Source organism: Zingiber officinale, chromosome 6A (assembly GCF_018446385.1).
Source record: "Zingiber officinale cultivar Zhangliang chromosome 6A, Zo_v1.1, whole genome shotgun sequence".
NCBI lineage: Eukaryota > Viridiplantae > Streptophyta > Magnoliopsida > Zingiberales > Zingiberaceae > Zingiber > Zingiber officinale.
Genome location: NC_055997.1, coordinates 86759893 through 86784605, shown reverse-complemented (window position 1 = coordinate 86784605; position 24713 = coordinate 86759893). Strand labels below are relative to the sequence as shown.

The following is a 24713-nucleotide window of genomic DNA, read 5'->3' as shown; positions in this document are numbered from 1 at the left end:
GAACTTCTAGACTGGTCGTCGCGTGTACTTCCTGATTTATTATTATGATCGGTGAAAAACTTATGTGAAACCAAGTCGATCACTCATAGGAATAATTAATAAGATTAATTGAAATTATCATAAAATATAGATTCAATTGTCTCCCTAGAATATCCAGTTGACTATAAGATGATTGGAAACTCCGACTATAAGATGATTGGAAAGAAGTTGTGATTCGGTCTTCTTTCCAAGTGGCACGCTTATCATAAAATTTTGACGATTAATTTTAAGAACACAGTCTACATGCATATATTAGAGCAAAATAATATCATTTATCCTAAATGATCTAATATTATCGGACCTAGGATAAGATAAGGGTAAGCCTAGTGCACTCTGCCTTTTATAGGGGAGAAATTAGATATCCAATAAAATATTTTATATAAATTGAAATTTTAAGACTAATACTCAATTAATTAACACATGCAATACCAATATATATACAAATAATAGTTAATGGTGGAAGTGAACGTGACCTCGAAGCTTGTAGTAAATCAACGACGTCAACAAGAATTCCGACAACTCCTCCAGCCATCGAACTCCTAGTTTTGTTTTTTAATCTCAAGGGGTGATCGCACCCCCTATCCCCATGGGGCTACGTACGCCGCTGCCTACAAGCATTTTTAATGTATTTATACTCATGGATTTAAATTTGATTATTTTTTTAATGAAATAATCATGAGATTTCTTTGTATTTTTATTCTACATATTTAAAAATTTATTATTCTCAATTTATACTATTAAATTAAGATAAAAAAATAAATACATTAAAGAGCCTTCATGGAATATATTAGTTTTAGTTTGACGTGATACAAAATTCTTTAAATCTATTAGTCAGTTTTGTATAAAATTGATTTATTGACCTTAAACCATTCAAAAATTTAATATTTTTTATAAATCAAAGAAATCCCTAAGAGATTTAAAGTAATTTAAATCTATCAACTAATTTCAAATACATGAACTAATATAAATCAGTTTTTTATTGAAGTAATTTAATTTTTTTTAAATCTATCAACTAATTTCAAATACATGAAGGAAAACAGGAGGTGATTTGAATATAATGAAAATTAAATATGCCACATGAGAAATCCCTAAGAGTACATTTGGTTGGGGTTATCTACCCAACAGGAGGTGATTTAAATATAATGAAAATTAAATATGCTACATAAGAAATCTCTAAAAGTAAGTTTGGTTGGGGTTATCTATCTAAGGTTATTAATGAAAATCTTATTTGATTTAGATAATTAATAATTTTTGAGTAATAATTTATATCCGACATATCAATAAAAGAGACATACAATTTGAAATCAGAAAATCTCAGAAAAATAAAAATTTTCTTAATTTCCAGTTAACGAATTATTTTTACGAAAAATATCCTTATATTTATACTTTGGGAAAAGTACCTCAATTTTTTTCAAAACGAAAATTTAATTTTTAATTATAAAAACTAAATAAAAAAACGTAAATGGAAAAAAATAAAAAAAATGAGACGTAAAGTAATAAAAAATCGAAACGTAAAGTAAAAAGTAAAAATAAACTAACATAAAGTCACATAAAATTAAAAAAATAAACAGAAAATAAAAAAACGACAAGTAAAAAAAAATGTAAAGTGAAAAGTAAAAATAAATAAAAAAATAACGAAAATAAAAAAAAACTATGTAAAGTAAAAAAAAAAGGGGTAAAATTATAAAAAATAATAATAATATATTTTATTTTCTATAATTTTAATTATATATTATTTGATAATTACATAATTAAAATTATACATAATAATTTAAACCAAACGTATAATAATTTATACCAAACGTATTAGTGATATAGTAAAATATCGTATATTTAACCTTGTAGAATTTTATTTGTTAGCCCTTGCCTTTAAACTATAGGCGCTAAATAAGAGTGGTCCCGATAAATTTGCAGCCCCGAACCGTTCTCGCACTCGATGCAGTGGCTGCGCGCCCCGTTTCGCCTTCCCCTCGGACTCTCTCCGTTTCCGCATCTTCTTCCCTCGCTTCTCCCTTACTCAGAACCCGCACAAATCCCGCTCCTTCACTGCCGAACTGCCATGTCCGGCCGCCGCACCGTCACCGACGTCCTCATGGGCAACGCCCGCGCCGCCGCCAAGGCCAAGAACCCTACCCCTGCCTCCAGTGACCAAACCCTGACTCCTTCTAAGAAACCTAGAATCTTAGGCGACGATGCGAAAAACCTCAATGAGGATCCTCCTGTCGATGGCAGCAATTTCACCGTGGAGTTGAAGAGGAAGTGCGCCGACTTCAACCCCAAGAAGGCCACGTCCTGGAAGAACGGCGAGCCCGTGCCCTTCTTGTTCCTCGCGCGTGCCCTCGAGCTGATCTCGAACGAGTCCGGAAGGATTGCCATGACGGAGATCCTATGCAACGTGTTTCGGACCGTCATTGCCACCACGCCTGGGGATCTTCTTGCCACCGTTTACCTTTCAGCTAATAAGATTGCAGCGCCTCATGAGGGTATTGAGCTCGGGATCGGCGACGCTTCTCTCATAAAGGCACTCGCGGAGGCTTATGGGAGGAAGGAGGAGCAAGTGAAGAAACAGCTCAAGGTTTTAACTAGAATGTCAATTCATATTCGTGACTTCTTTCCTTTCTTTTCCCTTTTTTTTTTGTTTATTTAAGGAGTTCTGCTGTTTGGAACTGAGTTGCAAGTTGCGGTGATAGGAACTGGGTGACTTGGGTCTTGTGGCCAAAGCTAGCCGATCGTCTCAGAAAGTGATGTTCAAGCCTCAACCTTTGACGATATCTAAGGTGTTCAACACATTCCGTGCTATTGCGAAGGTGTGATATTTTCTTTTCCCTTCAATAATCTGGTATACGAAGGCCAATATCTGTTGGTAATTCTGAAAAAGATAGTTTTTAAATATCTTCTGGTAGGCACAAATTTGATTTCAATCTTAATCTTTGGTCGTTAGAGCAAGTATGCTATGCCGATACTGATTCATTGAGACAAAAACAACAATTTTCCCAGATATTTCTTGGTGTATCCGTGTATGTACTGGGGTTAACTTTAATATTATCTGAGGATAAATTGGAAGATGATATGCAGGGTTATGTGTTTTCCATCAGACTAAATGAAGATAGATGGGGAAGCTTCATTTTAAATAACAAGGTCCGAAGAAGGGTTGTATGTGCTGCACTGCACATGCATATATGGAACTGGATATCTATGCATATGCTACATGCATTGGGAGCTGATGAACACTTACACAGCTTGCTCGTTTTTTGGCTGATTCATAACTAATGTTTTTTTATAGTCCCTTCTAAGATATGATGAGAATTTATCACTTCAAATTTTTGAGGCTTTTGTACAGGCACTTAAGTTTGGCATATGATTCTCGAACCACTTCTTTTTCCTTTTTTTTTTTCCTGAAAATACAATATTTTTTGGTCCTCTGCTCTTGCTCAAATGCTAACAAACATCTGATAGTGCATTCATACCTGAATATATTGTTGGAAAGCAGAAACATGTGTAATATCTCATTATGCGCTATCATAGCATGGCTCCCTTCAAAAGGTAAAAGAAAAAAAAATCTGGTGTTTGTGCTGTCATTGTATAGCTTTTTTTTTATTTGTTGCTGAATAAACGGTCCATTTAGTTTTACCACTAGGAATTGTGCTAAAGGCCACTATTTTTATTATCTTTACAGGAGTCTGGAAAAGATAGCCAAGACAAGAAAAGGAATCACATCAAAGGACTTCTTGTTGCAGCAACTGATTGTGAACCTCAGTATTTAGTTCGTCTTCTCCAGGTAAATATTCAGCTTCATCCATTTGTAGTTTTCAATTCTAGCCTCTAAAGTTACTTGAAATCAAATGCAGTCTAAGATGCGAATTGGGTTGGCAGAGAAAACTGTCCTAGTAGCTCTTGCACAAGCTTCTGTGTTCTCTGAAACAAATCAAAATCAACATTCACAAGCTCAACCTGATTTTGAAGAGGTTAGCTATTAATATGTTTGGAGTTATCTTTGCCTTCTAAGTTCTTCCAACTTGTAAATTATTTGGAATATACTTCCTTTTATCAATATTAATGAGTTGGACTCTGCTATTTTCCCTAGTATCACAACACTATGGATCAGTTGCTGATGCTGTCACCAAGTCCTAAAATGTATTATAACTATATTACATGGCTGTATAAATCATCAGAAAAGGATACAAACTGGAGAAAGTCCATAGAAATTCAAAGCTCATTAATTTGGAACTTTAATAGCTAGATTAATAATCTAACACAAATACCAAATGCAACTTCAAAGCTAATCGATCATTTGCTTAAATCATAAAGCATCATCGTGATCATCATGAAACTGTTTTCTTCATATTTAAACATTATATATGATCATTATTATTATAAATCATACATTTAAGGATAACATTGTTGCTAACTCATTCATGTCAACTATGACAACTGAATGTTATGATAAAAATGATTCTCATAATCTGGTAACATATCTGCAACACATTAGAACTCAATGTCATGCTCTTTTACAATGCTAATTGATATAGATTGTATGACTTTGCCACTTGAATGCCAAACAACGTATACAAGCAGGAAATTTGGTCCATAGCTCTCTGTTGTTTTGGCCGTGTGCTCTTTTTGGTCCTGAATTGTAAGAGAGATGATGATCCGTGGTTGATGTTATAAAGGAGCAATCATCCCTATTTGGCTATTGATTTTGGGTTGGTGGTCGTCTTCATCCATCACAAGTTTCAAAGCTGACCCTTGCTTTTCAGCAATGAGCTTGGGGACAAGTTGGGTCATTGGTCTTGGGATGCGGGTAGTTGGAAGGGCTCTAGGTGGTGGATCACAACTATGGTGTTATAGGTTTTGGGTGGAGGTGAATGCCATGTGGTTACTCTCATTAACTGCCTGGATTTATCTTACTGATTCTTTCTTTTCTAGTTTCTACATTGTTCAGAGCAAGGTTTAAAATCTCGACCCGTGGGAGGTTTCGGTCTCAGACCGGAATGATACGGTTTTGGTATCATATTGTGCCGTGCCGATACGGTTTCGCTGGGATGTTCTGGCGCCGACGACCCTACGCCTTCGACACTGTCACGGGAGCGCGACGCCTTTGGCACTGTCGCGGGAGCGCGACGCTTTCTGCACCATTGTGGGAGCGTGATGCCTTTTGCGCCGAAGTCATCGCGGGACGCTTCCGGTGACGCCAGAGGTGTCCCACGACTCCTCTGGCGCTGCCTGTGACGCATCAAGACGGGGAAGCTTAAGGTGCCGGTTTCGGCCGGGTGACGGAACGGTAAAAATTGTCCGTGCCGCGCGGCACGGAACGACATTTCAGTCCATGGTTCAGAGTTGATGGTCCTTGGGTTAATGAGATGGAGGGGCAACTCACTACTCTTATGTTTCTGTACCTCAGTATCATGCACTGCAAATGTGTTATATTTGCTCCTTGAGATCCTAGAACCTGTTAGTCTATGTTTTGGGAAGCACCTCTCAAGGATTTAATAGTACAAATTGATCTAATATTCTCTTCTAAGCTAGCATACAGATTTTCAGTATGCTAAATGAAGAATTTGATTTGTTACAAGAAAATATATCTTTTTTTGCTTGATCTTAATTTATTTCTTCTTTCACTATATGATGCCACAATCACATTGGCTATATCCATGTTTTCTTTGTTGCCTTTTATGAGATACTATGATAATCTTTGTTGATCATGCTTGATAATTTTTCTAACTGCTGGTAAAGACTTATGTAGTTTTTCTTTCGAGCTACGCTGATTTATGTTTTATTGGTTATTATGCCCTGATTCTTTTGGACCTGTAAAGTTTAGGCTGGGAGAATTGTCAAACAAGTCTATTCAGTACTCCCAATCTATGATAAAATTGTTCCCGAGCTTCTTTCTGTGGGAGTGTGGAAACTTCAAGAGGCATGCAAATTTTCTCTAGGTGTTCCTGTGGGGCCTATGTTAGCTAAGCCAACAAAGGCAGTGTCTGAGATACTTGATAAATTTCAAGGAACAGAATTTACCTGTGAATACAAATATGATGGTGAACGTGCCCAGGTACTATATGACCTTTGTTGTGATATACAACATGTTTGTTGTGTTTTTTCCTTTTCCCTGAAATGATTAGTTTTTGCAGATACATTATATGGAGGATGGATCAGTTGAGATATATAGTCGGAATGCAGAAAGAAATACTGGGAAGTACCCAGATGTTGTTAGCTCAGTGTCAAGGTATTTCATGCCTTTTTAGCCAGCCATATTTGTAAATGCATATTCATTGTGGTAACTGGTAACTATGTTTATATAACCTAATTTTTTTTTGTCTCTTTAAAGTTTGCTCTAAGATTAACTCTGAACTACTCACTTGGATTTCTGTAAGAGTAAGGGATGTAAGTGGTTGAAAAGGACAAGTTTAGTCATTTGATACTCTAGGGCTTCTTTGTCTAGTCAAGTTGGAATGTCTGAGTTGTTGATACAGATAAATAGGCTTATCTAAAATAAGCTGGCTCAACGCTCAACAAAATACATTGATTCAGGGGTTTTAAATTATTTGGGGGAATATAAAGTACAGTTATATTTTATTTTCTTCTTCACTTAGTACAGTGTGACTTTGTGAAATCCTATAAAAGACGCATCCATGCTGTTGTTATATAGATTCAAGGAATAATATAATTTTCTTTTGTCGTATGCTCTACTCTTTTGCAAGATTGTCGACTATGTATGCAACCCTTTGTAAGATCGTTGACATCTCGTGCCACGTCTGGTGGTAATAAAGCATAACCTCATTTCAATCCTGAAGCCACTCAATTTCGTAACTCCTTGTTTTTGTGGCCTTCTAGTATGCTAAAAATTCAAGTTTTTTTATGTCCACTTTACTATTTTTAGTACACACTGTTTTATCCAAAACTTAATTAGTTTGGATTACTATGAAAGCCTATAAAAAAGCTGCCATCCGATATCTGGATTTACTGTAGGAATAATATGTGATTTATTCTCATAGTTTCTCATTTCTCTCTCAAGATTTCCAAGCTTATAAAAGGACTTCCATCCCATTGCTAGATTCACTGAAGGACCAATATGATATTTTATTCTCATATGCTTTCTTTTCTCTCACAAGATCTCCAATTGTGGTACACGACCTTCTATGAGATTACCAACTAAGGCTCATGGATTTATCTTGTGGCGCATCAGTTATAATTTGAAAACTCACCTTGTTTGGTTGAAATTCATTGTAACGCTGATTATCAGAGGACTCTGAAAGTGGAAATTTTTTATTTTGCTAGGTTCAAAGACAATGGAAAAGCCAAACCAATTACCCCTTGCATTTCACCAATATTCAAATGTAATAAAACTATAGTTTCCAACAGGTTTTAAGATGGCACTCCGAGTGGTAACTAATTTCTATCCAAGCGAGGAAGTACCTCCAGAGAGATTAGAGACAAATCAAGATGAATATTGCGAAAAGCATAATTTAAGAAGCCCAAAACAATGTTTGAGGCTGTAGGATTAATTTTAAGTGTGCTTGTTTTTTTATTAAAGGAAGCTAATGGTAGCTAAAACAGCTAAACTGAGATATACAGAAAAGAGCTGTATATATTCACGGTCTTTTTGGAGAGAAGAATAAAATATGCTTAAATTTCCTAATGTTCACTGTAGAGTTTACATGGCTTGTCACTTGTTTTAATTTGATTATTTTTTGGTTGACAAGAAAAAGGTTTATGCAACTGCAGATTCAAGAAGGCTAATGTGAAATCCTTTGTGCTAGACTGTGAAATTGTTGCATATGACCGTGAGAAACAAAAGATATTACCTTTCCAGGCAAGTATTTTTTTTTAATCTTATTTATTTGATTGAGTTCCTCGTTCTTCATCTAATCCACGCTATGTTCTAATCATTAATCTTTTTTTTTCCCCTTTTTCCCCTTTTTCATTTTCCTTCTTGCTTTTTCATTTTCACTCTGCTCACCATTCTAAGATGGTTTACTATTTGATATCTAAATGTTAGGCCACATTACCTGTTGTTTTAGAAACCAAACTGTGTTTTTTTGTTTTCAAGTGCTAGGGCGTATGTTTACAGCACAAATTCGGTATTAATGTCATGTGGTAAGCTAGTTGGGTTCGTAGTTACTTAACCAGTGGTGACGAAATGTCCACCACAATATATTCAGTGACACTGTTTCATAATGTCCTTCCGCAATCGTTGTTTAATTGTGCTGTGTTGAGAGTACAATGTGTGTAAACAAACAAAAAAAGTGTAACTTACCAGTGAGAACCAATGTATTTATTGAATTTTATTTTATGCTTTTAATATGGATATGTTCAAAGGCTCTTTAGAGATTCTGTAGTTAGATGAATTGATGAGAGTTGAGAGCAGTATAGGGGCAGAGGAAGACTAAAATTTTGAGATTGAGCTGAAAGTTGGTAGATGAGCTGGTACTAGTTCCATCTGGCTATTTGTTGATTATTTGATGGACCATGGGATCCCTAGGCTGAGTGCAAAAGTGTTCCATGGTCCCTAGGTTGAGTGCAAAAGTGTTCAAATCAACATTCAAGACATAGGGTTGTTTAAGTACTTGATTCTAAATCAAAGTGATGATGCTTATCTTGCATCACTCTCAATAGGTATCTTTCGTTTGTACTAATTTTCTCTGTGAATAATGTGTTTTCTGTTGTGTCCTTTTCTCTTCCATTGCATTTAGACTTGTCTGCTGGAATTTATTGATATTGGTTGATGGCTTTCCTCATTCTTTCACTATGAAATCATTTACAAAGGCAATATTTGTACGTTGGCATTATGCAACTTGCAATATTTGCATATTGATAATAATATGTATTTCGCAATGATTAGTTTTTTTTAATAAGCTGCTAATTTCTTCTCTTAGATATTGAGTACTCGAGCTCGGAAAGGAGTGATCCTAAGTGACATAAAAGTAGCAGTTTGCACATATGCCTTTGACATTCTGTATATTGATGGCCAACCTCTTCTTCAAGATCAGCTGAAAATTCGTAGAGAGGTATACTATTTGCATGTGGTGGTCCTGCTATATGTTAATATTTTATCTGTATTTTCTTTGGAATCAACATTAGCTTAGCTTCCACTAGCAGAAAATTTATGATTTTATTTCACATTATATGCTAATAAGGATGGCTAGTCTTGTTTTTTTTTTTTGAAAGTAACTATATGATCCAATCAAGGTTTGAAATTTCCATTTCAATCTTGGTTTGCTTCTGACCAGAACATTAAATATTAATGCAACCCAAAAAAGGTTTGGACCATGTTGACCTAATTTTAGATCAGCCTCACTAGTCACTCCTCTTGACAGCGTATTGTGAATATATTGGTTCCATTGTGAAATGAGTTGATATTACACTATCACCGAAAGAGAACTTGAAAAGATATTGCCAATCCATGCCAATCTACTTTTGGATCCTCACCCCTGTTGACATGATACGGATACCTGCAAGAATACAAATATATCAGTTCCATTATGACTTGACTTAATATATTGTAGAAGCAAGTTGTAAATTATATTATTTCTGAATTCAATACTGAATTATATATATATTGAGAGGAATGCTATGCCGGACACTCAGTGAGCACTTGATGTAATTTTTTTGTTTTTATTTTTTTTAAGATTTAATACTATACTCTAAACCCTAAAGCCAAAACCCTAAATGGCTAAACCCTAAGCTTTAAAAAAAATGCTCGCAGTGTAATATCTTTATATATATATCTATATATAATTCAATTGTACTAGTTATAATCTTGTGTAGTCTATTTAATTATATTAGTGAAAGTCGTGCATAATCTCAATGAGGTGATAAAATCTATGTAGCCTACCTTAAATAGTTATTACAAGCATGGTTTGAAATTTTGTATCAGTGTGTATATCGATAAGTATCATGTTATGCTGATGACACCCGTAGCATGCTACAACACGTCTTGAATTGAGATAATATTGGTATATTTTTTGTAGCTTATGTCTATATAAGATATTAAAAAGTACTATTTCAGAAGGAACACAAAGGGTTAAGTATATAGTTGTGTTATCTTCTTCATCTCTTTCCTCTAACATCCAATTTGTCACTGTGGTATCATACATCGGAACTTCAGTATGATATTGAATTTCAATTAAAGACCAAAACTCAAGCACAGTTTGATTTTAAACCTTGATTACACGCACAACTTGCTAGTGATTTTAAGTTTCTTATCTTATATACTATTTTACCTAATAATATATTCTTATTATAATGTATTGTATTAATTTTCTAATATATTAAGTAGGAGGCTTTGACAACATGGATCTGGATTCCCACTTGCAAACTTTTGGGCTTTCTAGTTGTGGCTGATCTGCACAGTTTGTCAAGTCCCACTTCTCTCTTCATGTATAGCCTTGTATGAAGCCTCTGCTTGTGACCCACATTTTGCTAGTTTTGTTAGACATCACATTCATACTCTTTTGTCCACTTTTGGTAGCCTTTGCTTTCAATATTCCAGCTTTTGGATGAGGAAAAAGAAGACGAAGAGGAAGGTAAGAGGAGCCTATTCTGCATGTTGGCTTCACAGGTCCTATGAGCTTAAACAAATGCATGTATTGCTGATACAAGCTCTATAGATGAATGCTATGGAGCAACACGGGACCGACATTTGTGAAACTAGTAATCTTCACCTGTGCAGGCTTCGTATTGGTTTTAGTGTGTGGGTGGAAAGGTAAGTCTCACCCATGCCTATCCAAACAAAATGATATTCATATCTTAATCCCTGGATCCAATAGATCCTAACCCACTGTATAAGCTAATAAGTTGCACAGTATTTACTAAATCTGTCAAAGCGCAATGTATTATTTAATCAATGAATCTGCACAGTATGTTCTTTGAATAATGCCTTCAACTTAGGGTTTTATTTGCATGACAGTGGGAATTACCCCCAAGGATCCACTGAAGAATGAATAAAGCAAAAGCTGCAGATAAATTGTGGAAAATTTTGAGTTGTTTTAACATGCTTTTGAAAGTGTTACCTCTTGTAGTATTTTGATAACCAATGTTCTAAATAATCTGGAACATAATACTGAAATGTCTTCATCTGATGATAGTTGAACCCCTGCTTGATCAAGGAAGAGATCTGATGCCTTTTCAAGTTTATAGGGTGGTTTCATCTCTGATCCTGACAAATGCTTTGGAGACAAGCCAGAATCAGTCCTGTACTTAATTTTAGGCCTGTAAGAGTATGAAGTATGAACAAGTCCAAAGTTGGCTCTTCACTGTTGGCTGTGGGGTGAATTGCTTGAGAGGTCTGACTAACAAGTACTCCAGGAGCTTCATAAGATACTTATGCTCTTGGCCAAATACATTAAACACCAATTTGATATATGCTTCCTAGTTCCTATATTTTTGTGACAATCCATAGTCCACATTCTCCAGTAGTCCTGTTTAATGTGCTATTGCTGAGTGATTGGTTTATCGAGAAAATGGAACTCTAATTATTACTACTACATCTTAAACCCACACTATCTATGACACACTGTCTTTTGCTATCACACTAGGATCCTAATTTGGTTGGTTGGTATACATATTTGATTACGGGCTCCGTTTTGCAGTATCTTTATAGTTGCTTTGAGGAAGTTCCTGGGATATTTCAGTTTGCAACTGCAATAACATCGAATGACCTGGAGGAAATTCAAAAATTTCTTGACACTGCTGTCAATTCCAGGTAAATATGACCAACCAGTACCAATTCTGTTCATATTAAGTGATTTCTTGAGCCTGGATATATACACAGAAAATTCTGTTGGCATGGCTGCTATATATATATTTCGTCATTTGGAATTTCTTCCTTATTTTTCATGATAATCTTATAATTTTCATGAGCCAACACACTTGAGTATGTTTTGAAGCTTTAAAAAACTTGTTCTTTAAAATAAATGAGTCATGGAATTATAGGAGAGGATGAAGTTGTAGAGCTTGAACACATGGAAATTCAATACAAATGCAAAGTGATATCTTTTATTTTTCATAGTATATAAATATAGATGGTACAAACACAATTGATGGTGATGATAACGATGTAACATACAGAAATATTTAAGTATTTTGATAATATTGTGCTTATGTTTTTTTCATTAGAATTAAGGTCTTCCTGTATAATTTGGCCACTTGACATAATTAATTGTTCTTTGGGCTTATATGGGGTACTAAAATGTTTGGTGCTTTTAAGATGTTACTTTTCTTGTTTCAGCAGAGACGTGGTATCCATTATTTTAATAATTATTTTTACTTGTGTAGTTGTGAAGGTCTGATTATAAAGACGCTGGATAAGGATGCTACCTATGAGCCTTCGAAGCGATCAAATAATTGGTTAAAGTTGAAGAAAGACTACATGGAAAGGTGACGAAAGTTTCTTTTCATCTAACCTACATTTGTAATTCATAGTTGATTCTTCTGTTTGCCTAATTGGAAGTATGGGGATAAAAACTATTTTAAAGGGTTAATGAAGACAAAGCAATAGAAAATTGCAAACCTGTTCTTTTCATGTACTACTAAAAAATAATCTCATTGCCATTATCAAATCATATTAGCCCAAAAAATATTTGAGATCGACTAGATCAACATATCCTACTTTGAACTCTGCGTAAGAATTATTAAATTTAGATCTCTTAATTTTGCAGCATTGGCGATTCCCTTGACTTGGTACCTATTGCTGCATTCCATGGTAGGGGAAAGCGTACAGGTAAATGCACACTAAGTTTGATCAAACAAAGTGGATTTTTGAAGTATAAGCCTGTAAGCTGAGTAATCTATGTGTAGCATTGTTTCTCCCTCCTGTGGCATTTATTTATGTTTCTTTCATCTCTTTCTATAACATGATGACTTATTCCCTCAGTTTTTGTTTTGATGGCATAATGGTTTTGCAGGTGTTTATGGTTCGTTCCTTCTTGCTTGCTATGATGAACATAATGAGGAATATCAAAGCATTTGCAATATAGGTAAACCAGCAACTCTAGATGTAAAGCTTTAGAAAAATTAAATATTTGGTGTACTTTATCAAACTTCTGTTGGTATTTCCAAGGTACTGGTTTCTCTGAATCACAGCTTGAAGAAAGATCAACAAGTCTTCGCAGTAAAATCATTCCAAAGCCCAAGGTGATTCATATAAGTAACCTATTTTACATGAAAACTTGATGGCTATCAGATATCTAATACCAAGATAATTCCAGCCATATTATCGCTATTCAGATACAATGAATCCAGATGTATGGTTTGAGCCATCAGAGGTAACAATACTATTGAGATTCTGTAGTAGTAGTAGTAAGATGTAATACCTTTTCTTTTCCATCACTTATGCTTTGTTTACTTGGGAGAGCGGAAAGTAAAACTAAGGAAAAATTTCTGAAAGTTTTCATCGTTTACTTCATTAAAATTTTAAGAGGGAAGAGAAACACAATCCATTAGCGGATAGTTTTGAAGCCAAAATCGATCACCTCAAAATCAAGCGGAAAGTAGCGGATGGAAAAAAAATGATGCATGTATCCCTTTTTATTTACAAAATTAACCATATATCAAAAATATTTGATGCATGTACCCTTTTTAACTCACAAAATTACGCCATATACCAAAAAAAAAATGACGCATGTACCTTTTTTCAATTACAAAAATTACACCACATGTACCCACCTTCCTCAATCAAGGTAAACAAGCATGCAGAGGAGGAGATTTCTTTCCCTTTATTCTCTTTCCATGCCCCTAAGTTTGTTTCGTCCATCCATCGTCCATTCCTTTAGGTAAACAAAGCATTAAGGCTAGCATCCTTTATTGCATTCATTAATTATGGGGTGCATCCGTGCATATGCATCACAAATGCTAATGCGTATCCAGTTATGATCATGAATTTTTTTTAACATTAATTCTATTCATAACTATAGAATTTGTTTTTTTTTAAGATCTTAGATAAAATGAATTTCTATAAAAATAGTTTAGATATGTCACATCTAAGAATTAGCTAAATGCAAAGTGTAGACATTCTAAAACTTGCCACTGTAATAAATATATCGTGCTTATGAAAAAAAAATTGGTTTAAAATCTTCAATTTCGCACTTAACTTTTTTTTACTCAAGATTTTTCTTCTTCTTTTTGTTAATTCTTTCTATTTGGAATAGAATAATGTGAACTTAAGTTATTCATCTTCTCATCAAGTCTATTTCTCTAAAGATATTGAGGGGTTAACCGGGTAAAACAATGCGATCTTGATTTGGAAGAATCAAAACTTAATTAGGAAAATAGGCTCCATATTAAATACTGGAGTTTAACAGGTGGACAAATTTTATCATGGATATGTTCCACTAGCTCTAATACAGATATAGTATCAATACTTCTATTTGCTATTGTACCATTTGAAATCACTCTAGTAAATCCATATAAATGACTAATAATATGGTAGAAAAGTCATTCTAACTTCCTCACTAATCCTGGTGCAACTTGGCCATTAAAAATACATACTGTTTTGTCTTCACTTGTTAAATAGTTATGATCAGTTAACCTGGTGCCATTAGCATGATTGATCTCAAAGCTGGTTTTTTGCAATGGGTAGAAAATTAATTGTAAGACATTATCATAGATGAAATAATTAAGAAAAGAATTGTCTTAGTTTCTTGACTGCCAGCTGTATCAATTTTTTTGAACAAATTAATTTGACATTTATTGAAAACCAATTATTGGAAGTTAATTATTAATTGTGGGATTCAATCAAGGTTTGGGAGGTTAAGGCTGCTGACTTGAGCATCAGTCCTGTTCATCGTGCTGCTAATGGTGCCGTTGATGCAAATAAAGTAAGTTTGACAGTGAAATCTATATAGAAGTGTGTTGAATAAATTTGTTATTATATCATCAATTTGTAGCCCCTGATGGCAAATCTACATTCGGAACCACTCTCTTTAACTTCCACGTGACATCTTTCTGAAGGGAATTTCACTACGATTTCCTCGTCTGCTACGTGTGCGTGATGACAAAACCCCTGAAGAAGCAACAACATCTGATCAGGTAAAGACAGTTACTAGTATACCTAGTCATTAATAAAGGAATCTGCTGTTTTTTCTTATCTCTTTGGAACTGTTGGATCATAATTCTATAGGTGGCTGATATGTATCGTGCACAGAAGATCAACCATTCAAACAATCAAGATGATGATGATGATTGATCTAGGTATATTATGTTTTTTACATAATCTTACTAGATTTGTTGGTTTATTTATGCTTCTTTTGCAATGCCCCTATCCTGTGTTGATATACTGTTTAAGGATTTGGGATTTCTTGGTCACCAGTAGACTAGAATTTTTTGTTGCTCTGAAGCACATTCTAAAGGATTTCTTGCAACTGAAGCCAAGCTTGCTCTTCATTTTACCTAAGTGACTCATTGTAGGAAATTTTCATCATCATTGTCATCAAGCTATGTTTGTCCCAACTATTTAGGGCCAACTACACGAATCTTATTCCTCCATTGATCCTATGCAAGCTATCTCGCTATCAATATACAAATCAATTGAAATCCTTTATTTTTAAACATTGGCATATATTTGATCTGTCCTCCCTCTACCACCTTGCACACTCTAATAACTTAAATTTCTAAGTATGGAATTCTCTTGAAGAATAATGTTTTCTATTTTATTTTTTTTAGTAACTTCGCCCATCAATCTAAGCATTTTCGTGTTTCTACTATACAAACTTTTTGTATGTTTTACTTCTTAACAACTCAGACTCTAATCTATAGGTATGGTGAGTCATACCATAATTCTTATAAATTACATATTTAGATCACACAAGACTTCGGAAGATCCTCTTCATCGTGACCATCCATTGATTAACCTATTAAAGTATTAACGATATATTCTCATTTTATCATTTTGACTCCAAAAGCTCTTTTTTATCTAGCCATTTATTTTTTAACTAATCAATGTCAAAATTAAATTACTTTAGTTTATTTGTTATGTGATAAACTTGGTGCACCTGTTTTCTCAGGCATGCTTGTTTTGACTGCTAGCTGCAATCATTGATTTATAATTCCAGATTTTTGTCATTGTTGAATGAAGGAACAAACTGAAATATGAATGCAGTGCTTAATCCTTTTTTGCTTGCACTTATTTTGTATTCTCTCATTAAACAAGACCCAATAAACTGCTATATAATACTCGACTCTTGTTTGTGGTTGAGCACTTCTCATGCTTTGGTTTTGTGCCCATTTTCAGGATCCTTGTTTACTGGTTTTCACATGCAATCCTAACTGGATTCCGGAGTCCTTAAGTTGTCTTCAGATTGACATTTATTATTTATCAGAAACTGAGCTTGTGTGCTTGTTCTCATTCATGTATCAATTTTGTAATTACCTATGTCTGCTCGGCAACGTCGTCAAACATTGTGAGCCAAGATGAATTTTTGTGACTGTGTTACTTCACATGGTTCAAATTCAAGTAGTAACTTTTAGGGATTATGTAAACTGGTTCTTTTATGCTTCAAATCTAGTTTTATTTTTAAATTCTTATGATTGTATAAACAAATTTTCAATTTTGTGATAGTTATCAAAAAGTATCATTGGCATTTATATGAATGTCACAAATAGGTTGTTCTTATTGCCTTACCTAATGGAACACATGACTTCAACTAGAACTATGATGTTGCTATGGATTTACGTTCTACAGTTTTGCTCGTCTGAGTTAAGTGCAAGCATCACAATTTTCTGCACTAGTATTTTTTTTTTTAAAAGAGTTTTCACTGGGATGTAAATTCGAATGTCTTGGTGGTGCTCTCAGTTGCGTTTGTCTACTGATTCTCTTAGAAAATTTTGTTTTTAATTGGCATTTTTTTTTGGCTTGTGCTTTGTGAAATTTTAACCAGCAGAAAATCTTGGTGATTATTTGACAATCAATCGAATGATGTATAGATAATGGATCAATAAATACTAGCAAAGATATTAGGTACACATGAGTGTTCCTCGTAATCCGTTTCAGATTTCGTAAAGAAAGATAAATTGTAAGATTAATTTATATATATATGGGGAAAGAGTTTTTCTAGAGGGCATTTGTAGGAATTGATATCCGTTCCATTGTAATAAATCCCCCATAGAAAATGGATCAGGAAACATGCTTACACATATTAGTGTGTATATACATATAAATTCCGTAGCTTACACATGTTTTATATTCATATAAACACAATGCCAAAAAGGCAGAGATAAAGTCTCGTGTAATTTGCTCTGCATGACAGCAAAATTTCCAGATATAGTAGATGCCTGCAAAAGAGCAGAGAATTCTTTACACGATTAGTTTAGCTTAAAGCTTTATATATTTGTTGGATTTGAAGTGTTCCTTCGTTATTGTGTGTGTATAAATAACAAATTAATAGCAAGCAAATAAATGGAGGTTTAATTAATTAATTACTAGGAAGGCGGCTGCAGGCAGCGGTCCAAGAACCGGCGTTGCTCCGACTCCTAGCGCTGAGCGATCAGGCAGCCGTAATGCATCTTGATCAACATCTCCGCGCGGTCGAACATTCATTCCATTGTCCCGACGTCCCACCGCCACCTTCTCCGGAGGCGCCGAGTCGGTCACTGCTCTCCGTTCCTCTTTATGATCACCTTCCGAGTGTGGTTTCAGAAGGTGGAGGGCAGGAGGGGTCATCATTGTTGTAGAGGTAATTGTTGCATCAGATGCCCGTTGGACTTTGGAGGACGACGACACGCCTGATCCGGTTGCAAAAGACATATGATGAGGAGATGATCCAGAGGTGGAAGTAGGAGAGGCGGCGCAAGGGCGGCGCCGACGAGGAAGAAGGTGAATTTGGCGGAGTAGTAAATTTTCAACGACTACATTGTAAAAGTTTAAAATTTATGGACTAATTACAAAGGTTTGATTAAAAGCTACATACCCTCCTCCTCGAATCCTCCTCTTCATTATTTCAAACCCTAAGCCTCAAATCTCATTGCTTCCCACATCTCTCTAACAGGTGATCTTAATCCTTGCCCTCGCTACCTGATCGTCGACTCGCTGCCCTCCGTTTCTCTTCGTCGCTGTCGTCGCCGGTTGTTTCTTCCGCCGCCGATTGTCTCTGCTGTCGTCGCTTTGCAACCATGAGATTGTGCTTGCGGTTGCTGCTAACGCATAAAGCAAAAGGGTAACCCTTTTTTTTATTCCTTCCAGCAAATCGAATTCAGATTTCTCCTGGCGCTATTCGGTGCCCTACATTTCCTTGAGGGGCAAGTTAGGATTTGTAAAATTGATGCAGGCTTGGAGAAAATTTTATTTCATCTCTCCAGAATCATAGATATCCTTACTAAATCTTCTCACGTGATGGTATGAAGCTCTAGCGACATTGAGTTTTTTTCCCCCCACTTTTGTATTGCCTGTTTAAGGAATTGTTGGTTTCGTATATTGTAGGTTGAGTTGTGATTAAGCTTAAAGATGCACGTGGGATTTAATAAGCATTCATCTGGAAACTCGTATCGAGGTGAGTTATTTTTGTTTGTCTCGCTACAATTACGTTTGTAGATTTAATTTATGAAAGTAGATGTCATAGAAAATAGAATTAATTCTCTTGATTGTTTCATGCTGTTTGCTCTTTTTATTCATAGTTGATTTCTATCTTATTTGTTTCTTATTTAAGATCCATGATAAATTAAATCACCTAAGTAATTATTCTAACTAATAAAGCAAGAAACTAATTATATTATAAAATATTAGCTTCGCGCTTTATAAGGAGTTACACTAGAACTGATATTAATTAACAAAATATTAGATACAACATTTATATTTAAAGTTCGACTCCACACTTTGAAAGGAGTGCGTTAGTATTGATACTAAATTTACGAGATAATAAATATAGTACTTACATTATAAGGCTTCGGCTCAAGCACACCACATTTTCTCAGCAACGAGGTCATAACTCCTTGAGGATGCAGATTTCTTGCTTCTCAAGCTCAAGCAGCACCTCCCGCGCTGCCGAATCTTGAGCTGTTTTCTTGTTTGTTTTTTCCTCGCCTTGGACTGTGATTACTTTAGAGTTAGGAATGTGCAGAGTCACAATTGCTCTAAAGAGGTTAAAGTTGGGTGTTTGCACCCCATTGAGTATGATTGGAGTCCTGCAAGAGTAAGGCAACTGAGCTAATTAGCTAATGGGATTTCTTTCAGATGTGAGCATGATATACAAGGTCGTGACTCATCCAAATGACCTGAATTTTTCTTCTTTTAATTTGAAATGGGGCTTCGGGCACCTATGTATCTTGCAGAGATTGAAAAGAGCAGTGCGAGGACCCCCTTTCTCCGTCCGAATTGGAACAGTAATTGGAAGGTCTTTAGAACAGAGGCCAAAACAGATATCATTTCAGAAAGTGCTTTAGGAAGAATTAGCTGAAAGATCATAAAGAGCAACAGCATTTACGAAAGAAAATTTGAGGGAAATGGATGATGCACCAGGACTATCAAGCTTCGCCTTTGTGGATTTGCAATTTGTCTTCGGATGGCTATTTCCTTTTAAAGGGCAACAATGTCCAGATGATCTCGACTGCTAGAAAAATTTCTCAGTCGTGATCGATGTAATTTGCGGTTAGAAAGAAACTCTTACATTTGCAGTTAGCTGAAGGGAGTCAGTAGTAGTAGAGATAGACGGCTCTTTGTCCCTTTTGGGTGTACATTGATCATGAGAGATATCTTCTGCCTGTGACGAAAAGAACAGTTTAAAATTCCAAACAAAGTATTATGATAAATATGCAGCAAATTCTCTTTTCCCTAGACATGAAATCACAAATGAAAATTAGTGAAAGAAATCTATTCGGCAGAAGAAATTGTCTAGGGTTAGTTTTTATGAACTGAAGAAAAATGTTTACATGAAGCAATATTCAGAAAGCTAACCTCTGACCTTCAGTTGCTTCAACAAGCATAAAGCTACTTGTGACGTAGTTATAATTGGGGAAAGCAGGGGTTCAAAAATCTTCCTAACAGCATGGAGATTGAAATTGGTGTCTATTAATATTGCCCCTGCTATACTCTCAAAAATATCTGCCAGAACCTGACCAGAGAAAAAACAAGCATAAGCACAAGCTTCATAAAATTATAACCAAAAACACTGAAAGCTGTAAACCATAGAACTCTGAAGCTTTCAGTGAAGTTCACATGTCGAGAAGTGAACAAGTTATGCACAAACTGGAAACACATGACAAGAGACCACAAGCATTAGGAACCTTCGGAGCCTTGGGAAGACCATTAGGCATCTGCTTATCTTTACCACATTGATGATTTGCAATTGCGGTAACATATTCTTTAATTTTCTCTGATAGTATCCTGGAACCATGCTGAAGATATTTGTCAAAATTATTTCTCGTAGCAATTTGTGCAAAATTTTCATTACTAAATACTCCAGGACCAACATCCTTGTGGCTCAGAAAGTAATGCCTTGTTATTAGCAAATCCAGCACTGAGTCACCTAGAAATTCAAGTCTCTGAAATGAACAATCAAATATTTAGAAAGCAACATCGATAACAAATAAATCCAAATTTAAAAGATAAATTGAAGAGCTATTTCTAGCCTAGAACCTGGTAACTGTAGCCAAGTCCTAACTCATTTTTTGATGAAAAGTCAAGTCCTAACTCTTGATATGATGGATGTGTGATGGCTTCTAGTAATAGTCCCTTGGAAGAAAAGATATAGTTTAGTTCTGACTCCAGCAATTCTATTTTGTTAACTTTCAAATGATGGATCGAATGAGAGGCACTAATCTTGGCTTCTTTAACTAACACCTTGTCGATTGTGATATCAATTCCCAGCCACTTTATTAATGAAAGTGCTGCACTTAAACCACCACCAGCATAGTATGCTCCAACTAGAGCTTCAACACAATCTGCAATTGTCTTGGAGCGCATCCACCTGTGACCTCTATCACAAGGTACTCCCACCACAACAGATACCTCTTCAGTCGTATATTTCCTTTCAATAGGCACATTGTAAGTGTCCACCCCACAAACGCACGGTAAAGGGTGGATGGAGATCTGTCCAGGAGCTAGCCAAAGTAACGGATCAAATGCATTATCTCGTATGTAACCCTGCAGATTGTCATCATAAAAGAATCTGAAGATAATCGTTTTGAATTACAGATTGAGGTCAGACAAAGCTATACAACAACATATTCATGCCAAAAGTAATAATTTAGATTTTTGAACTAAATTTTATATATAATTGAGGATCTTCCCCACCTCCTGTTTTCTAGTTTTTCGTACCGATTAATTCTGAAGTTGATTGAGTTAGTTGATCAACTCAATCTTACGGATGTTTTCCATTATTAGAGTAAATTTGAGAAGTGCAGAGGGGTCCGGCAGATTATCCAACTTGTATTTATATTTAGTTGTGCAGCAAGATACATTTAAGGTGGTCGACCCTAGTATCAACAGCTTGATCGCTGCACTATTCATAGTGTAGCCATGGTACATCTCTATTAGTGCATCAAAACCACGCAAAGGAATGAGATGATCAAATTACTTTTTTTTTAGTAATTTTAAATATTCAACTTTTTGAACAGATTAATTTTGGAAGTGACCAGTGCATTCTCACGGAAATTTCCACCGGCCATTAGAATAAATCCAAAAGCACTCGTTGTTCTGCAGTGAGCGTTCCATGATTATCTTTCCACCAGAGGAAATTTGATATTGTGAAAAAATTTGTTTGAGCAACTGAAAAAGAAAAGGTGGAAAGACAATATACCTGTAAGCAACGACTTGTTCCCAACCTATGAAGTGTTGAGTTACGAATTGCTTGTGATCTGCAGGCAGTTAGATTGCCTTCATGCTTTGTAGGATATTTTAAAAACAGATAGCAACTCAATGCATATTTGAGCAATGAGTACCCTAGAGGCTCCAAACGCTCCAAAGAGAAACTCTCACAACATCTTTCAGTGGTTATTGCTTCCAAAATCTAAACAAGACAGACAATATAGAATATTGCAGACCAAGCAAAAAGGAAAAAAAAATACACTGAAAACACAAACCAGGGAGATCGGTATTTGAATTTGGTGGAAAGCAATTTCATCTCGAAGCTGACAGGCCAACATTAACGACTCCAATCGATGCATAATTGATGGTAACAAATAAAATGACTTCAAGATATCAGTTGATACATTTATGTGAACCAGAAGTTCTGGAGGCATGCGGGCATGCACTTGTTCTTTCTCCGCTGTCTTTTCCCCACTGGAATCACCTGTAGCAAAATTTTAGGTTGTTACATAACTACAGAATGAAATACTATTTAAGAATTGATGAAAACTCATTCTATCTTGGAATCCAACACCTGATAATTCTTTAGTGTGCTAGAGGCATACATCATATAAACATTCTGAAGATAGATATTACTTGCAAATTTACAAACCTTTAAATCTTGATCTTGAAAGTAGGTTGTCTGGGTTATGACTTTGTTTGAGTAGTAACAATGGTTGTGTGAGCTTCGGTGCATGTATCTGATCAAATGGATCATCTGACGAAACATCATTTATCACATCCAGAACAGAGTAGATTCTTCCATCATGAATAGAAAAGACTACTGAATCTTTGAGGCACCTAACAGGAAGAGCATTGTTGGCCAATTTTATGAACTGGGAATTCACACATGTTTCACATGCAACTGGAGAACATGTGGTTGCATTTCCAGGTTCATCATCTACTGAATATATCTTTTTCAAGTACTCAACGACAGATATGGACTCGTTAATAACCATCCAATCTATTCTCCTACCAGTATCTGTTACACCTGATGAGGGTTCCAGTGGCAAAAGTAGGTACATTTTCGAAGAGCTCCAAGGCATTTTTTGCTCTCCAAATAAGAATTCTCTTTTAAGTCCTGATCCCTTTGATCCAGTAAAAAGCCTACCAAACATCCCATTGAAGAAAAATTCTTGGAATAATTTGGATTTTTCAATCTGAAAGGAACTAATGATATAAGAAAACTGTAGTAATTAAAACTACAAATAATTATTCCTAATTTCACTAAAATTGTTTATTATAGGACCTCTTCTGCAATTAAGTCGATCTTCCCACAAGAAGAAATAACTGAGGTGACAATTTTGTTAGGGGTCAAGTAGAGCTTTATTTCTTCACTTGCTATGTCGTCATCGAGTGATGAATCGAGTAACATGACAAAATCTGAGTAACTGTCTTTTCCTTGGTCACAAACAAAATGTATCCTATACGCATTCAATGTGATACCATCAGGTTCATGAGCCCAAGTTCCATGTAATGCACGGACCCTTTCCATCCCATGAAGCTCCTTCCTTTTAGTTGTCCCTTCAAATACACAATGAAAATAATCAGTAGAGTTTCGTGAATGCTACAAGTAGCATGATTATTGGATGTCTGAACTATGAAGAGCCATGTGTGCTTAGGGAACTTGTATGATTAGCAAGTTTTCTATTAACAATTATTTACTAACCCTCCTAGTTATGATAACTGATATCCGAGAGGAGCTCCTACTGACCCCTACCTGCTCCAGTAGTGGATTCATTAGAACCAGCAAATTTGGTCTCCTGAGAATCTTTATAAAAAGGAAGAAGACGGTCACTCAACGCTCCTAATTCATGCAACTTCTTCTTGCAAGCATCTAAACCCACAAGCTGTTTTGCTAAGTTCGAACTGCAGGTCCTAGGACCTACTATTTTTTGAAATGCAGCATTCGGTGGCAATGTCAGAGAACACCCGTGTAAACCATCTTTCTCGAATAACTGAAAAATTGATTTCGGGATGAAGAACCTAAAGAAAAGAAGAAAAAAGAATGGATCAAAAGATGAAATTAATCTGTTTTAACAACAACGGGCTGGTTTACTTGTGCGCTGAAAGGTAGGAGTTGGAGGGAAACTTTCTCAGACTTGCATACAAATCATGAATCACCCGCACATACACTTTTGTCATTGTTATCTATCCCAGTAAAAGCAAGCTTAGAAGGTAACTTATGTTAACTACTGTTCCTTATCAGGAACAAAAAGTAAAAAAAAAAAAAAAACTATGAAATTTAAAATTTGTTAACATCCTGTATCGATATAAATAATCAATCGTTTAAAATCCTTTTCTTCTCTCTTTTTTTTTTTCTTTCGTCCCATGGTGTTTTGTGTCTCCACCGCCGCTCGCCACGCAGGTTTCCACGCGCCGGCCCTCTTCCACGCGCCGTTCTTCTTCCGAGCGCTGCCTTCGCCACCCGACACCTATCCCTTCTTTCTCTTCCCCTCCGAACACCAGCATCAGCATATCTTCTCCCAGAACCAGCAACTTGCCTTTCTCCTGAAACTCTGCAGCAAGCCTTCTTCCTTTCTTTTTCTTCTCCTCCCAACTCGGCAACACCAACAAATCAGCAAGAGCAACAGCTCTAGCCATCGAACAGCAGCCGCCGGAGCTAGCCAGGGCCGTCACCGGAGCCCGTCGGCCTCAATCAACATCAACTGCTTCTTTTAATTTCAACTAATAATAACAAGCTGCTTTCCTACTATTATTCCATCCAACACAAGCAATAGCAATTCTTCTCATCCGGTTATTGTTGCCACCGCTTCAGGAGAGGACAATGGTGCTGCAATCGATCGCTAGAGCCAAGAGGAAATGCCAATATGAAACACCTAGCTATAGCTCATTGTTTCGTCGCCTGAAGGAAAGTTGCGATGTAGATAGCAGCGAGATCAAA

At 35.8% G+C, this 24713-nt stretch overlaps 2 protein-coding genes across 2 annotated transcripts; one reads left to right on the top strand and one right to left on the bottom strand.

The window, feature by feature from the left end:
• The first annotated feature begins 1944 nt into the window (after window positions 1-1944).
• On the top strand, window positions 1945-16628 carry LOC121996802 (DNA ligase 1-like). The gene is made up of 18 exons (XM_042550920.1): window positions 1945-2614; window positions 2730-2846; window positions 3716-3817; window positions 3888-4004; window positions 5858-6088; window positions 6168-6262; window positions 7762-7849; window positions 8913-9044; window positions 11628-11740; window positions 12313-12414; window positions 12696-12757; window positions 12942-13013; window positions 13097-13170; window positions 13245-13301; window positions 14775-14852; window positions 14986-15063; window positions 15155-15225; window positions 16265-16628. The coding sequence occupies exons 1-17, from the start codon at window positions 1976-1978 to the stop codon at window positions 15218-15220; spliced, it is 2223 nt and encodes a 740-aa protein (XP_042406854.1). The 5' UTR covers window positions 1945-1975; the 3' UTR covers window positions 15221-15225; window positions 16265-16628.
• A 2319-nt stretch (window positions 16629-18947) lies between these two features.
• Window positions 18948-24412, bottom strand: LOC121995001 (endoribonuclease Dicer homolog 3b-like). The gene is made up of 13 exons (XM_042548864.1): window positions 24228-24412; window positions 23533-23839; window positions 23058-23375; window positions 22422-22968; window positions 22045-22253; window positions 21762-21971; window positions 20600-21106; window positions 20248-20505; window positions 19926-20075; window positions 19632-19724; window positions 19481-19571; window positions 19240-19360; window positions 18948-19149 (listed from the first exon to the last, which is right to left on the bottom strand). The coding sequence occupies exons 1-13, from the start codon at window positions 24410-24412 to the stop codon at window positions 18948-18950; spliced, it is 3198 nt and encodes a 1065-aa protein (XP_042404798.1).
• Between the last annotated feature and the right edge of the window lie 301 nt (window positions 24413-24713).

Coding starts and splice junctions, on each gene's coding strand:
- LOC121996802 (XM_042550920.1), top strand. CDS start 1,976: ATGCAGTGGCTGCGCGCCCCGTTTCGCCTTCCCCTCGGACTCTCTCCG. Junction 11,741..12,312: donor GACACTGCTGTCAATTCCAG/GTAAATATGACC, acceptor TTACTTGTGTAG/TTGTGAAGGTCTGATTATAA. Junction 14,853..14,985: donor GTGCCGTTGATGCAAATAAA/GTAAGTTTGACA, acceptor ATCTTTCTGAAG/GGAATTTCACTACGATTTCC.
- LOC121995001 (XM_042548864.1), bottom strand. CDS start 24,412: ATGGCTAGAGCTGTTGCTCTTGCTGATTTGTTGGTGTTGCCGAGTTGG. Junction 20,076..20,247: donor GTCTTCCCAAGGCTCCGAAG/GTTCCTAATGCT, acceptor TTCTCTGGTCAG/GTTCTGGCAGATATTTTTGA. Junction 19,361..19,480: donor GGCGAAGCTTGATAGTCCTG/GTGCATCATCCA, acceptor TCTGTTCTAAAG/ACCTTCCAATTACTGTTCCA.